This window comes from Pteronotus mesoamericanus, unplaced genomic scaffold (genome assembly GCF_021234165.1).
Source record: "Pteronotus mesoamericanus isolate MK-2021 breed Mesoamerican mustached bat unplaced genomic scaffold, CSHL_Meso_final scaffold_137, whole genome shotgun sequence".
Taxonomy (NCBI): domain Eukaryota; kingdom Metazoa; phylum Chordata; class Mammalia; order Chiroptera; family Mormoopidae; genus Pteronotus; species Pteronotus mesoamericanus.
The window spans coordinates 3937986-3952639 of record NW_026555306.1 but is presented as its reverse complement, the minus strand read 5'-3'; the positions used below and the strand labels follow the sequence as shown (position 1 = coordinate 3952639).

General features: G+C 57.1%; 1 protein-coding gene across 1 annotated transcript in view; it reads right to left on the bottom strand.

Moving 5' to 3' along the window:
* Positions 1 to 9123: 9123 nt before the first annotated feature.
* ARHGAP35 (Rho GTPase activating protein 35) overlaps positions 9124 to 14654 on the bottom strand; it is a 116449-nt gene continuing 110918 nt past the window's right edge. The window contains exon 7 of the mRNA XM_054588644.1: positions 9124 to 14035. Within this exon, the coding sequence (XP_054444619.1) occupies positions 13678 to 14035 (358 nt within the window). The 3' untranslated portion in view covers positions 9124 to 13677. The remainder of the gene's footprint in view (positions 14036 to 14654) is intronic.

Below are 14654 nucleotides of genomic sequence, written 5' to 3'. Positions count from 1 at the left end.
AAAGAACCCGGGGCCTCAGCAACCTCTTTTGACCCGGCGGGCACCCTGCACCGGAGCTTCCCCGCCCCCTGTAGGGGTGGAGACCTAGGCGTCAATGCCCCCTCCAGGGACGCAATCCCAGGACCCTCATTCTCCAGGAGAAAACTTCAGGGGTGTCAGCACAGCCCCCGCAAGGGGGGCATCCCTCGCCCACGCCCACCGCCCCTCTTTTAAGGCCAGGATTTGGCGTCGGACCCCTCAGGGACTGCGACGCAGGTGGCCGAGGAGACTCAGAGGCCAGGATCCTGGGGGCGCCTCCCCACCTCCCTCACCCCCGCCGCAGAGACGCGAACCCTAACATTCGGGCTCCCCGTTAGATCCTAAGTGGGAACTCAGGGGTGGCAGCCTCTCCCACAGAGGGCAGGGACCGGGCGTCTGAGGCAGGCCTTCCCCTCTCCCGTGGGAGATTCGCATCCCCCCTCCTAAGCCCCTTCAGCAGCCTGGCACGGGGGTGTCCATGCGCTTCGCGGCCCCTGGGAGACGCCAGTGCCGCGGCGGGAAAGGGGCCCGCAGGCTCAGGAGAAGCAGACAGGCAGGCGGGCAGGGGCTCGCGCGGGGCAAGGCCCGCCCCTGGCTGGACAGACAGAGAAACCGAGGCACGCACCTCTGACCATGTGTATGCACTGGCTGATGCGACCACCCTCAAACTTGCTCGTGATAACCAGGGTCAACGACTTGGGAGCGCTTGTGTTCTGCTGATCCTTTCTCCGCCGCTAGGTTCTGAGCGGGGCTCTGTTACTAAGCCCATCTTACAGCTAGGGAAACTGAGGCACAGAGAGACTATCTAGCCTGTTGGTGATGGTCTCTTGCCCAATAATATTTTTCCCCAGAGAGACTAGCTAGGGTCGGGGTAGGGGTTCCAGCTCAGATCGCTGCCTCTGGTCTCCTAACACTTCTTCCTGGCTGTGCAGCCTGGGCAGGTGGCGCCTGTCCACACCATTGTGGGCCTAAAATAGGTTCGCCGAGCAGGTCTCCGAGCGCGGCCTGGGCACTGGTTCCTGAGACCCGCTCGGGGCCACTCAGTCCCATGTGCGTCCTGAGCTGTTCTCTGCCCTTTTCCCTCCGTTTTCCCACCGGAGTCTGGCGGAGTTTTCCAGAAGCTGCACAGCATGTGATGCTGAAACAGACTGAAGGCAGAGGCAGCCCCAGGGGCCTGCCGTCTCTGGTCCGGGGGCCTTGAACAGGGTTTGCAGCGCCGGCCGCGTCGCTCCGTTGGGTCGAGCCTCGTCCTGACACGCCAAGGTTGAGCGGAACCACAAATGGACATGTCTCTATCTCGCCCTCCCTTCTTCCCTCTCTAAGAAATCAATGAATAAAAATTTAAAAGACAACTTGCACAAGTGTAAAATAGTGACACTCTCTTGCTCCTTTTTTGGAAATACATTTTGGAAAATGTATTTGGAAAATACATTGGAAAATGTATTTTTCATCAACTGTGTTATTCATGGTTACCTGTAATGATAGGTTGGTTATTATTATTTAAAATAAGTGTTATCTTGAGAAATTCTCAGTTCTAATTTCTGATATGGCTTATAAAACAAAAATAAAAGCTCTTTGACCTTCCCTAAGAATAAGAATACCTGAGATTTAGAAAAAAAAAGTTGAAGAACTACTGTTAACTCTCTAAAAGCTGACAATGAAGTCAGGCGTTAAATAGGCGGCCAGAGCCCTGGCCAGGTAGCTCAGTCGGTCGGAGCATCCTCTTGCTACACCGAGGTTGCGGGTTCCATTCCCAGGCAGTGCACGTATGACAATCAACCAGTGAAAACATAAATAAGTGGAAGAACAAAATTCTCTTTCCCTTCCTCTCTTTAAAATCAATTGAACATTAAAAAAAAAAAAATGTGCTGATGAAAATCCTACACGTACAAAGTCAGTCACATATGCCTTCAGGTCCCCAGGTGGGAATCCCTTTCGTAGACAGCACTCAGTATCACTGGGAAACTTCTGCAACAACACTGGGGTCTCAGCTTTGCGTCAGTGAAAGGGGGGCCGCCCTGTGACGCCTGCGCCCTTCTGCGGCTCCGATGACACTGGCGGAAGTAATGGGATGGCTGCCGGGCCGGCGCGCAAGCGCAGCACTGGGCCATGGCGTGGGGGCGCAGGGGCCTCCCGCGGGGAGCCGGGGGCGTTTCAGAAGAACTCCTGACAAGGGTTCGGGGAGCCCGGGGGGGCGGCGCAGCACCAGGACGGGTGAGGCAGCGAGCAGTTTCCACCCAGGGCCGGGCAGGGTAGCCAGGGGAGCTGTTAGGGGACCCTGAGACCTCCACAGTCTCATATCCAACACCTCTGGCCCCAGCCTGGCTCCCCAAGCTCTCGGAGGTGTCAGCTTTCCTTGACCTCCCTCTGCTTTGGAGACATTTCCTATCAAGGCTCTGAGACCCCACTACTCCCAAAGCAGCCTGGTGGAAGGGATGGGACAATGGTATGTGTCCTTGCTAGGTGGTGAGCTTCCTGTCACCAGGGGAAATCAAGGAGAGGGCCAAGGATTATGGTAGGCACTTAGGTCATGTGTGTGTGGGGGGGGGTAGGGTGTTTGGGAGGTTCCAATGACTTCTAAACACCTCCTGCTTGAACATTCTCATTCTTCCCTATTGGGAGGTGGAGAGTGTTGTTTTAAGGAGGGGATTCAATGAGCTCAAATTATAATCTGGCTCCACATTTCTTAATTGATTGATATTAGAGACAGAGAGGAAGGAGGGAAAGAGAGAGAGGGAGAAACATCGATTTGTTGTTCCACTTATTGATGCACTCATTGGTTGATTCTTGTCTGTGCCCTGACCAGGGATTGAACCTGCAGCCTTGGTGTATTGGGACGACACTCTAACCAACTGAGCTCCCCGGCCAGGGTCTGGCTCCGCTGGTGTGAGCTGGCAGCTTCCTTCATCTCTCTGTGCCTCACTAGGCTCATCTGTAACACGCCCTTGAAAAAGATGAGGCAGGAACGGTTGAGGAAGCAGGTGTCAGGCCTGAGCTCCCAGAGAGCACTTGTCGAAGCAGCAGACGAAACCTCTCAGAGCTGAGCCTGACGCTCCTTGAGACCTCCTGGGACAGACCCATGACTCACTTCTCAGGAAGTCCTGCAGCGCGTCTGACCTGAACCTCTCCTGCTTTCACTCCTGCACTTAGTGAAGGTCCCCAGAGGCAGGCCTGGTTCAAGGTCAAGGTTCAGAGAGCCTGGCTCAAGGAGAGGTGTTCCGTGGCCAGGGGTGACTAGCGCGGTGCGGCACGCCCTCCCCGCCCCCGCCTTCCCCGGAGCGCATTCCTTGCGGGGCCAAGCTCAGGTTCCCTTCTGAGAGTGAAAATGTTCTATTTTGAAGCACTGACCTGGGCCACCCAGGCTGGCCCCCGACTTGTCCTGTTTTGAGTCCATCTATCCAGCAAACGTTTATCGCGCACCTACTGTGCGCCAGCAGATATGAAACAGGCCGAGATTCCTATACTCGAGCTCGCATGCTAGTGGGGGTGTCAGAGAAGAGACAGAACAAGAAAAACGGTATGTCAGATGGAGCCAAGTGCTAGGGAGAAAAACGCAGCAGGTCTATGTGCGCGCGCGCGCATGCGCAGGTGCGATTTTTGGGGGGGCCGGCGAGGCACGAGCGATCCCAAGAAGCTAGGAAGAGTAAAGGAGTTGCTGACATGAGAGGAAAACACAACCCACCAACCCAATAGGCTCTGCATCTAAGTGTCACTGGACTTGACACCTGGTGTCGTCTGGGGGCCTGCCCCCCATGCCCCGCCGCTCCCGTGGCCTCCCGTCTTCCCTGCAGGCCGCCCACGGTGTCAGGGAGAACTCTGGCCTCGGAGCCCAGCAAGGGCTGACCTGCCACCTCTCCGCAGGGGTGGAAAGAAGAAAACGGAACTCCGTGGAACAGAGCGAGAAGCTTGTCACTCGCAGCACAGTACAAGAGCATCAGCATCGCCGGGCTGGTCCCCTGCCCCCAAGTGACACGAGGCGGGGCCACGGGCCTGGGTGGATGCTGCAGCACTAATTTTGGTAGCAAGCAGCAAACAAACCCATTCTGGTTGCTCTGTTGTTACCTCGACCCCCACCCAGAAAACCAGCTACAGACGTGGCTCAGGGTCAGCGACGGGGAGGCTCGTGGGACCGGCACAGCAGGAGGGACTAGAGGGACGCTCAGGGCGCTTAGCTGACTGCCTCTCCCAACCCAAAGGCCGCTGTCCGTCTGGAGAGAAAAGGACTGTCCCCCACGCCCCTGCGGAGTCCCCTGGAGAAGGGAGGAGGGTTGAGCACTGGCTGGGAAGGTGGGCCAGTGAGGAGACGCCCCCTGCAGTTAGCGAGCACCCCTCCTCGCCGGCCTGCCTTCTGCCTACAGCCTGCGGGCTCCCCCGCTGCGGAGGCGCTCACATCGCTGCCGCCCCAGCTGCCCTTCAAGGCGGTAAGAATAATGCCAATGAGAGTAATAATGATACCGGGTTGGCCAAAAAGTCCATTTGGTTTTTTCCGTAAGATGACTCTAACAGTGCTTAGTTAGTTGTCTTTAACTTCATTCGAAACAATTGTGTTAGATTGCATTTTGACAGCTGTCATATCGGCGTGCATTAAAAACACGTATCAAAGTTGGTGAATTTTTGCACAGCCATTTTAATATTGAAGGTGGAGGAAAGTGCACGCTTTTTGGCATATTATGCTTTATTATTTCAAGAAATAAATATTTTTTCTCTTTTTCTGTTTCTGCAGCTGAAACAAAAAGAGATTTGGGCACTGTATGGGGAAGGTGCTGTGACTGATCATACTTGTCAAAAGTGGCTTGTGAAGTTTCGTGCTGGAGATTTCTTGCTGCACTATGGATGCTCCATGGTCGGGAAGACGAGTTGGAGTTGATAGCGATCAAATTGAGACATTAATTGACAACAGTCAGGGTTATACCGCGCAGGAGATAACCGACACACTCAAAATTTCCAAATCAATGAAGTTATTGGTGAAAATGAAAAATGTCTTATTTTATGGAAAAAACCCAAACGGACCTTGTGGCCAATCTAATAATAGTACCATGGAGAAGAGTTGCGGGGAGTTGCGTAGTAGACCCCTGCCCCCAAAAGATAAATCCACATCCTAAGCCTGGAACTTGGAAATGTGACCTGGACAAAGGGCCTTAGCAGATGTAATTAAATTACGGATCTCGAGATGAGATCATCCTAGGTTATCCTGGGGAGTCCTAACTCCAGCGACAAGTATTCTCATAGGAGACGAAAGAGGACACACAGAGGAGAAACACACCAGGCGACAGAAACAGCCACGTGAAGAGGGAGGCAGAGATTGGAGACACAGCTCCAAGCCGCGGACTCCTGTAGCCACCGGAAGCTGGAAGGGGCGGAGAACATTCTCTCCTGGAGGCTTTGGAGGGAGCACAGCCCTGCCCACCCTTGACTTTGGGTGTCCGGCCTCCAGGCCTGTGAGAGCGCCGTTGGTGGTGGCGTGAGCTAGCAGTGTGGTGTCACTTGCTGCGGCAGCCACAGAGAGAGCCTTGGGCTTTGCGGTGGGATGCCCAGGGTTCAAATCCTGGCTCCTGCTTACTAGTTGGTGATGTTGGACAAATCGCTTGGCCCTCCCGTGCTTCCGTTTCCTGATCTGGAAAAGGAGGATAATGATAATGCCGACTCTCATAGACTTCATGTGAAAAACTGAGTTGATACATACGTAGGATGAAAACAAGGACTGATACTTCGTAAATGTCCAAACCTGTTAGGCTTTATTAATATTATTTGCCTGGCTAACATTTATGTCAACAGATCTTCAGTCCCCATCTGGGAGGAGGAGTTCTCGTGAGCCTGTATCTCTCTCTTTTTCAAAAGGCTTTATTTATTTTTAGGGAGAGGAGATGAAGGGGGGGGGGGAGAAACATCAATGTGTGGCTGCCTCTTGCGAGCCCCAAACTGGGGACCCAGCCTGCAACCCAGGCATGTGCCCTGACTGGGAATTGAACTGATGACCCTTTGGTTCGCAGGCCAGCACTTAGTCCTCTGAGCCACACCAGCCAGTGTAAGGTTGTGTCTCTTGAATCCCACTTTCTTCTTCCTTTCGGCTCCTGCAACTCTGACCCTAGTCTCTCCCTTGCTCAAACTACGCCTATGACCCTCCGGTGCTCTCAGGACAAACTTTCAGCTTATTGTCTGGCTCTATAAGGCGCGGTAAGGCCTGGCCCCTGACCTTCCGTAACTGAATCACTGAATGAATGAATGGTGGATAGTTGGATGGAATGACAGGAATAGCTCGTCCCCTTGCTGCTCGGCCTGCTTCTGGGGCTCTTCCAACCTCATTTCTAAGAGCCTGCTTCCTCCCCAGTTCCCACTGCTTCTTCTAATCTTGCTTTTCTGCCCCCCTCCCTTAAAACTCCACCAACCCAGCTTCCAGCACTTTTTCACCTCCCCCAGGGTGGGCAGGGCTGCTCTCTGCTGACCCCTGGTGGCCGTGTAGAGCAACACCGCATTCTGGACCCTCAGGCCCCAGGTCTGGTGTTTCTGAGCGTTTAAGGAGCTGGGTGCTGGCCGTAGCCTGGGGAACACAGCTCCCGCCCCCGTGGGCTTCACAGGGAGCGGGGGAGACAGACGGCTAGCAGATACACTAACATGAAAACCCTGGAGCCATCCCATCTCCTCTCTCTCACAGCCAGATGCAATCTTGGGCAAAATCTGTCTCCTTGACCTTCACGATACCCGAACTCCTACCTCCTTTCTCCACATTCACTCTCCAAGCTCTGGTTCCACCCACCATCACTCCCCTCCCGATTCCAGGCTCGGTCTTACCGATTTCTCTTTTTGCCTCAGGCTGCAACATGGCTCTGCACTGTCGGTGATTCTGTTTTTATGTACAATTCTGATAGGCTTTTTAACCTTGATTTTTAAAAAATTGCACTGGAATATTGTCTTGATCCCTGAGTTGTTTTGCGTTCCCTTAGGTTCTGTAAGGGAGTGGAGTGCCTCACCTCACCCAGGCCCCGTTCTGCTGCGTCGCCCCCTCCTGAGAGGTCTTCCCCACCAGCCTACACCTTCCCTAACTCCTTCTTTGGCTGTTCAGTCTTTTCCACTAGATACTAGCTCCTGGCTGTGCCCCCAGGGGCCTGGCCCAGAGAAATGCTCCAGAAACTTGTGTAAAGTGGGCTGATAGCATCTGAATGAGTAACAAAGTGAGAAAATGCTCTTGAACATTTCTTTGAAAGCAAAGGAGTCCATGTTGGTCTGAGGCCAAGCAGTGCTTCTCTGAGTCTGTGGAGCTGAAATCTAAGGGTTAAGGAGGGAGTCAGCAAGGAGGGTGGGCAGGGAACAGCAGGTGCAAAAGGCCTTGAGAGGGGGGAAGGGGGGAAGGGGGGGGCCCTGGGGAGCCCCAGGCAAGGTATCATGTAAGGCTACCTGGGAAGCCAGCAGGGCGGGGTGCGGGGGGCGGCCTCTCATGACCTACTAAGAATCTGGGCTTTCTTCTGAGGGCTCTGGGAGCCCTGGAAGGTGACCAGGGAGAGGTGACACCGCCAGTGCTGTTTGGAAAAGCTCCCTCCGGCTGACACAGGGAAGTAAAAGGCTGGGGGGGGGGGGGGGGTGCGGGGTTGGGGGAGACTGCAGGCTGGGAGGCCCCAGGGGGAGGCCCAGGAGGTTGGGGCAGGTGTTCAGCTGAGAATCAAATCAGGATGGTGGCAAGAAATGAGGAGGAAAGTGGTGGTGGCCTCCAAGGTCTCTGGCTCATCGGGGACAGGCAGGTCCGGAGGAAGGCGTCAGGAGTAAGGCTGTGGGCGCGGCACTGGAGGCCCCAGGGCAGACAGGAGGGTGGTGCCTGGAGTGGAGGGCTGGGCTGGCGTCTAGTGGGAGAGGGCAGCTTGCAGACGAAGGCTCCAGTCAAGGTTAAGGTTGAGAGCACTGACCTACAAACTGGGGACCTACCAGCTTCAAGGCCCTTTGCTGGGCATCCTGGGAGACCTCATGGGGGGGCCACGGGCGCCACCCTCCACCCCTCGCATTCTTGACGTGTGTGGCTGAGAGGTAAAAGTATACAAACCCACGTGACTTGAACATCAAGAACTAGAGGAAAAGACAGGTTTATGTCAGCACACGTAATGAGTGCCAGCTGTATACTATGGTGATCTTCTCAAAAAAGAACAAATTGAATCCATGTGTGGGAGGCCAGGGACAGACTCCCAGGGGAAGACAAACTTTGAAGGGCGGCGCGGAGCAGTGGGCAGTCGAGGCTGGAGGGAGGGTGGCCAGCAGGGGCTGCAGGCCCGGAACCGCACAGCCAGGTCTGGAAGGGGATGTGGCCACATGCGATTGAAGGAGGAGGACCATCTGCCTGACGCCGGGGTCTGACCGGAGGAGCGCCAGAGGAGGCTGGGTTCCGAGCGAGGGGTCCCGGGGGGGCATGTCCCCAGAGGGCACCCGTGGGAGCGACTGGCAGCAGCCGCCTGGAGACGTGTATCGGGTCTGAGTTCTGTGGAAGTGTCGTCATCAACGAGCCACGGGCACAGGAGGGGAGACGGATCTTGTAAGGTTTCCCTCTGAAAAAGACGTGGGGCAGGAAGGTGGACTGGAAGGGACAAGAAGGCAGGGGTGTCCGAGTCCAGGGGCCCACGCCAGAATGGAGGCGGTGGGGACAGGGTGCTGGCTGCAAGCGGATGTGAGGAGCCTGGAAGGAAGGAGGGGGTGAGGAGGGAGTGGGGACAACACAGACTGAGCCTGGGTGACAACGGAGGCTTCTTTGGGACACACCGTCCTGAGCGAGCGCGGCAACAGCGGCTAGATGCCCTTCCCTGCCTCCTAGGCCTGCGGGGTCCCTGCGCCATGGGGGTATGTGGGTAATCGCCTGAAATAAACCGCAGGGGTGACAGGTAGGCTTTGGGAAAGCAGGCCACTCTGCTAGGAGGGCGGGCAGGTGCCGGACGCAGGCAGGGACCCCCGGAGCAGCCCCCCTCCTGCCCTGTGGCCAGAGAACTGGCTACTCCTGCCCGATGCTCCTTGAACGCTGCTTCCGGGGACGGGGAGGGAGCCAGGGTCCCCGCGGGGCCGCAGGCGGCCTGCAGGCGTGTGCGCAGGGCCCCGACGGGAGGGGCCCCCTTCACTTCTCTCAGGTTTGGTTTTTTACAAGACTGATTTATTAACTATGATACATATCACATAAGGCCTTTTCAGTTTTTTACACCATTCCCATTGAGACAAGTACAATACTTTGTAGCAAATACATGATTTTAAAAAACAAAACCAAACAAAAACACCTCAGTCAGAGAGATGCCTCAGCCTCACTTGCCGGCTGACCATGCACTAGTCAGGGTGGAGCCTCAAAATACCCACGTGTCCAAAAGAGGGAAAAAAAGAAAAGAAAAAAAGAGAGTCTGGAAATTAAGCAAACATTCCTAACACCAACTAGAGGATGTCTTGGTTAAAGTCCCTAAAATACAAAGAAATAACTGTTATACTTTCTTTACATACAGTTCTCCACTTCGCTGCGAACAGAGTTTTGGGCACACGGCCAGACTACTAACACATTTCAATACCATTAATGTCTCTGTTTTTCTCAGGAAACTCAAAATATTTGTTAGTTCAACATATATAAAGGTCATTTAACATGTGAAAATACAAGTACCAGAAAAATAAGCTGGCAGCAGCACTATTCCAAATTTTCAAACAAGTTTTATTCCCATACAATTCAGAGACATTTTTTTTTTTGGAAATGTACACAGGGAACATGATTCTTTTTAATGCAAACAATAACTTACGTGCCCTGTCGGGACTACATTGAGTGTAACATCACTGCCGTTGGAGCGAGGGCTGCGGGGCGGGAGCGGGCGGCACCCCTGGTCTCGGGGGAGGGCCCGCAGGCCGGGAAGCTGGCTTCCAGAGGAGGGACGTGTCCTTCCCGTCTAAGATGGCGACGCAGGCACAGCCCGGGGGAGGCCCACCCGGGACCTTGGGAGATGAGTGGCCTTTCCCGATACCAGCCCCTTCCTGGTGCCACCCCCAGCACAGTCCCAGGTGTGACTTAGGTTTCTGGCATACACGACTCAGCCTGACCTTTCACCTAAGAGAAAGTAAGTGGCTTGAACCTGCCAAGCAATAGGAGGGCCACTGTCTGCAGAGTGCTGTGACTGTCCCCAGAAAGCGGAGCCCCAGGAGACAGGCCACCATACATGAGGGCTGTGGCGCCAGTGCTTCCTTGGCCACTGTCTACTGCTTTCTCTAGGAGACCCCTCCCCGCCACTAAGTAGCGTGTTCTCACAGGATGGGTGGGGTGCAGATGGAGAGGACTTCAGATCACAAATGCTGCAGCCGGTTTTCAAGGTTCAGGGCGCAGGCTGGAACACCTGCGGCCCAGAGAGCGGTCTCCCTCAAGCCCCCCCACCCCCTGCCCCCGCCGAGCTGACGCGCAGGGAGAGGGGACGGCGCACTCTCCCGGGCCCTGTGGCTGGCAGGCCGCCCACCCAGCACAGACACACGTTCCGCTGCGAGAATCTCCCAGAGAGAGGCACGCTTCCTGTAGGCTGGGAAACCAAGGCGGCAGCGGGGCGCAGAGCACCCAAAAACAGCACTGCATCCTTCACGCAGCATCCCTCTTCCAAAGCGATGGGAAGACCGACTTGATAGAATGCTGAGACCGGATGCGCATGCAACACAGCCAAGAACTCAGGACAGATCCACAAGCTGTGCTTCTAACCGCGGGCCGCCTCCCTCGCTCCGGCCGCATCCCTGCCACACACCCGGAATCAGCCTGCTGACAACCATGGGCTGTCCATTCCTGAATGGGGTCTGCGGGCCCGCGGACTAAAAAGCACGCTGGCCTGGGGGGGGGGGGGGGGGAAGGTGCTGGGCACGTGACTACTCTGCTGGCTGGCGGAGGGACACGGAGCATGTCTCACACCCTGGCTGATCCCTTTCGGCCGTGGAGGATCCCTGCCAGCTTTCCCTCAGTTCTGAGAGCTGGGGGATGCAATCTGTTCAGGGCAGTGTCCCAACACGCACCCTGGCCCTCCCGGTGCGTCCCGTCTGAGTACCCACTTGGTTGGGACGCAGACTCCGCCTGGAAGCTGAAGCCCAGGGCCCAGTACTGCTGCTAGGGCAGCGCCAGCTCAGAACCACCAAGAAATGTCCTCTAGCCCGAGTCAGCCTGGAAAAGCAGAAAAGCTAGAAGGTTAGCAGAGCAAACAGAAGCAAAGGATACCCCTGGCGCTTCCTGCCCACTGCAGTTCTGAGGCAAGAGCCACCAGTCCTCCCTGCACACCTTCAGAGTCCCGGCTGGACAGAGGCAGGGGCAGCGAGGCCTGCAGCGCCTGCCCCAGGTGGCCGCCAGGGGGTGCCGCCGGGCTGGAGGCGCTCTCGGCAGGGGCGGGGGCGAGCCGCACAGCTGCTGCCGCCCCTGCCCCCAACACGTGCGCGCCTGTGCTGTCTCAGGGATGGGGTGGCGGCGTGGGAAGGCAGGAGCGTGGGGGCTTGAGAGCTCCTGGTGCGGAGCCGAGGCTGCAGGTGGCAGACTGGAGGAGAGGGGGGACAGCACAAAGGAGGTGGCAGTGTATACTGGGAAATGGGAGGGGACCAAGCTACTTAGTTCACACCAGGGACAGTGGCTGCAGGCCACCCTCACGATTTCCCTTTAATGGTACCCTTGAAGGGCTGATTGGGAGTAAGTGCGCACAACCTAGAAAAAGGGAGAAATTCATCCCACGGAGCCATTTCCGTACTTGCCCGGCGGGGTCTGCCTACCTGGGCCATCACTAAACGCGACCACCGCCATTCAGCCTATCGCACCCTAAAGCAGCCTCCCCCGGAAGAGACGGTCCTCACCCAACACTGACACAGCATTCATGTACCGTGGCTCTGGTTTTTGACTTGTGTTCCTAAAGAGGGGGTAAAACTTGCAGGGATAATTTAGTTTTCCAAGCACCTTATCTTGCCATACAAGAACTAAAAACAGTTAAGTATCCAGCTTATCCACAGGAAGAAGTCAGTGAGCAAAGGGCGTGGCTGGAGATCATGCTGAGGCACCTCTTAGCTTTGTCAGGCCACCCAGCTGAGGTGACCCAGGGCATCGGCCATACCACAGGTGCTGCTTAAAGTGCAAAGAGGCCCAGAGGATGGGGTGGTGCGTGGGGCCCTCTCCCCCACACCCCGGGCGCCTTAGTGCCAGGCTCCTCCACTGCTGAGGCTGCGGCCCCGCCCCAGGAGTGGGGGACAGCCATGTCCGCAGCAGCCTTGGCAAGGCAGCTGTTTGTGGGGCAGAGGTGGGGCACGGGCTGGGGCCAGTGACCAGGAAGCGGAGGGAAGGGGAAGGCCACGTCCCAGGATGGGCTGGGGAAGGCCGGGGAGGGGGGTGGTGCGGTGTGACAGGCAGGCACAGCACCTCCCCTTGTGCCTGCGGTCCCGGCGGGCCCTGCGGGCGTGCGGGGTGCCCTGCGGGCAGCAGACCACCACAGCTCGGCTGCTTCCCACAGACGGTGCTGCTGGCGCGGCATCTGCGGCTCGGGATGGAAATGATTCTACTTCAACACCAAACACACTCGTCCAGACCCCAGCGCACCCCAGCGCCCTCAGCTGTGCCCTCCCTCACAGGTGTACCCCGCCCCCCCCACGCACACACACACAAATACACACACAAAGTAGTGTTTCCATAGCACTGTAGTGTGTTCGAAGGCAGACCGAGTTCGAGGCTTGCCTGCTAGTCTCCCAGCTCTGCCCAACAAGGACTCAAACCATCTTCTTGGGGGAAAGACGGGTCTGGTGAGAGAACGTGAGTGGGACCCCAACAGGCTCGCAGGCAGCAGGCCCTGGGCCTCCTTGTTTTGCTGTCACAAGAGAAGGGCCGCGCGCCGCCTGGGTGCCTCTCAGAGAGGTGGGAGGAGGGCTGAATCTTGAGGTCTGCAGTTTTCTCCTGGCAGTTTCTTCCTTTTTCTTTTTTAAAATTATTAGATGGGTTTTTCCATTTTTCTTCCAGTGTTCCTCTGCTGCAAAGGGAATGCACCCCGAAGCCTATGGGGGGAGGGCGTGTGAGCGCTGGAGGGGAAGGCGCGCTCTCACTTGGTCCAGGCACAAAGCTACCTCCCTCTGTCCTGATCGCCGGGCAGGAGCCCTCAGCACCGTACCTTGGGGTGGCAGAGCCCTGGCCCACATGTTCCCAAGGAGGTTGCTAGACAGGCTGCACCCACCAACTGGGAGTGGGGGTGCCAGGTAGGGAAGGTGGGAAGAGACAGATGAAAGTGTTCTCCTCAGTGGCTGCCAGGCCTGCCCTGGGGTGGCCTGCATCTCAGAACCTCCTCCTTCCGCTGCCAAAGGCTCTGCCCGAGCTGCGGCCAACGCCCCGAGGCCAGTGTGCATGGCCGGCGGTCTGGAGAGCAGCGAGCGAGCGTGTGGAGGGTCCCTGGGGCCGCTGCCTGACCAGTTCAGTCCTCAAAGGGGTCCATGTCAAAGGGCAGGGCCCCCCGGCCACTGCCTGCAGCCAGCCCCAGGTCTGAGTGCCGGGCTCCGGGCGCCTGACGGCCCAGCCTATGGTGGGCGTTTGGCTGGTGCTACCGCTGAGGTCTTGGTAAGGTGACAGGGGAGAGGGCACACCCTCCCCACCCCTGTCCCAGTGGACCTGGCTGTGTTCAAGGCCAAATGCCACCACTTTCTTTGAAGAGAAGACAGCCTCCTTTTGCCCCAGGCCTTGACTCACAGCGTGTGCTCAGCTTGAAGCTGGGAGGGGAGCAGTGGCTGCATTGGGGACTGGGGGGTGGGCGGAGGCGACTGGGGGGGTGACGGCTGACTGGTGATGGGCGTGGAGGTGAGGAAGGGCACGGTGGAAGCCACAGCGGAGGGGGAGCTGGGCGTGGCCCCGGGAGGCTCACTGATGGGCCGATTGTAGAAGAAGAACGGGCACTGCTGGATGAAGAGCTCAATGATTGTCTGATAGGTCCGCGTGGCCGTGAGCGCATCCATGGTGCTGAAGTCGGGCCTCATCAGCGTGGGCCAGAAGCAGATGGAGAGGTTCTCACTGGTCATGAGATTCACCTTGTTGTTGTGGCTGACTCTGTAGGCGACACCAGACTCATGGTCAGCACGCTGTGGGGCAGTGGGCCCTAGCTGAGACCCTATGCCCTGCCCCGTCTCATGTGTGCGCTCACGGTCACTGTCACCCTGGCTGCCCTCGCTGCCTGCGCACCCACAGCCCAGAACAGAAAGGCCCCAGGCACAGCTCTCAGGGCCTTGCCTCTGCCCCAGTGCCCCCCGCGGCAAGGCCCCGAGGAGCGGCCATGAGGCCCTGGCTCATGAGAGCCCCCCCAACCCCCACCCCAAGCCTTGAGGCTGAACACACTGCCTCGGGGACTCACCCAGGCTGCCAAAGTGGGTGACGATGCTCTGGCTGTGCAGGGACAGGGATGTGTGTCTCAAGCCAGAGCTCCACAGACCACCACTTCGCCCAGATGAAAACTAGGTCTGTCTGGAACACGGACATGCTCCGTGGGAGTAACTCTGAAACCTATGCTGTTTACAGGTTTCCTACCCGCAGCTCCCGCACTAACTTGACCGGGGTTCCCTGTTCCCCGGTGCACCCATCTTGGCGAGGTGTTCTGTCACATACCAAAGATGTAAGAACACTGGAGAGAGGACTTCGGCATGTTTGGGGCCGCATGGACCTCTCTCAGACA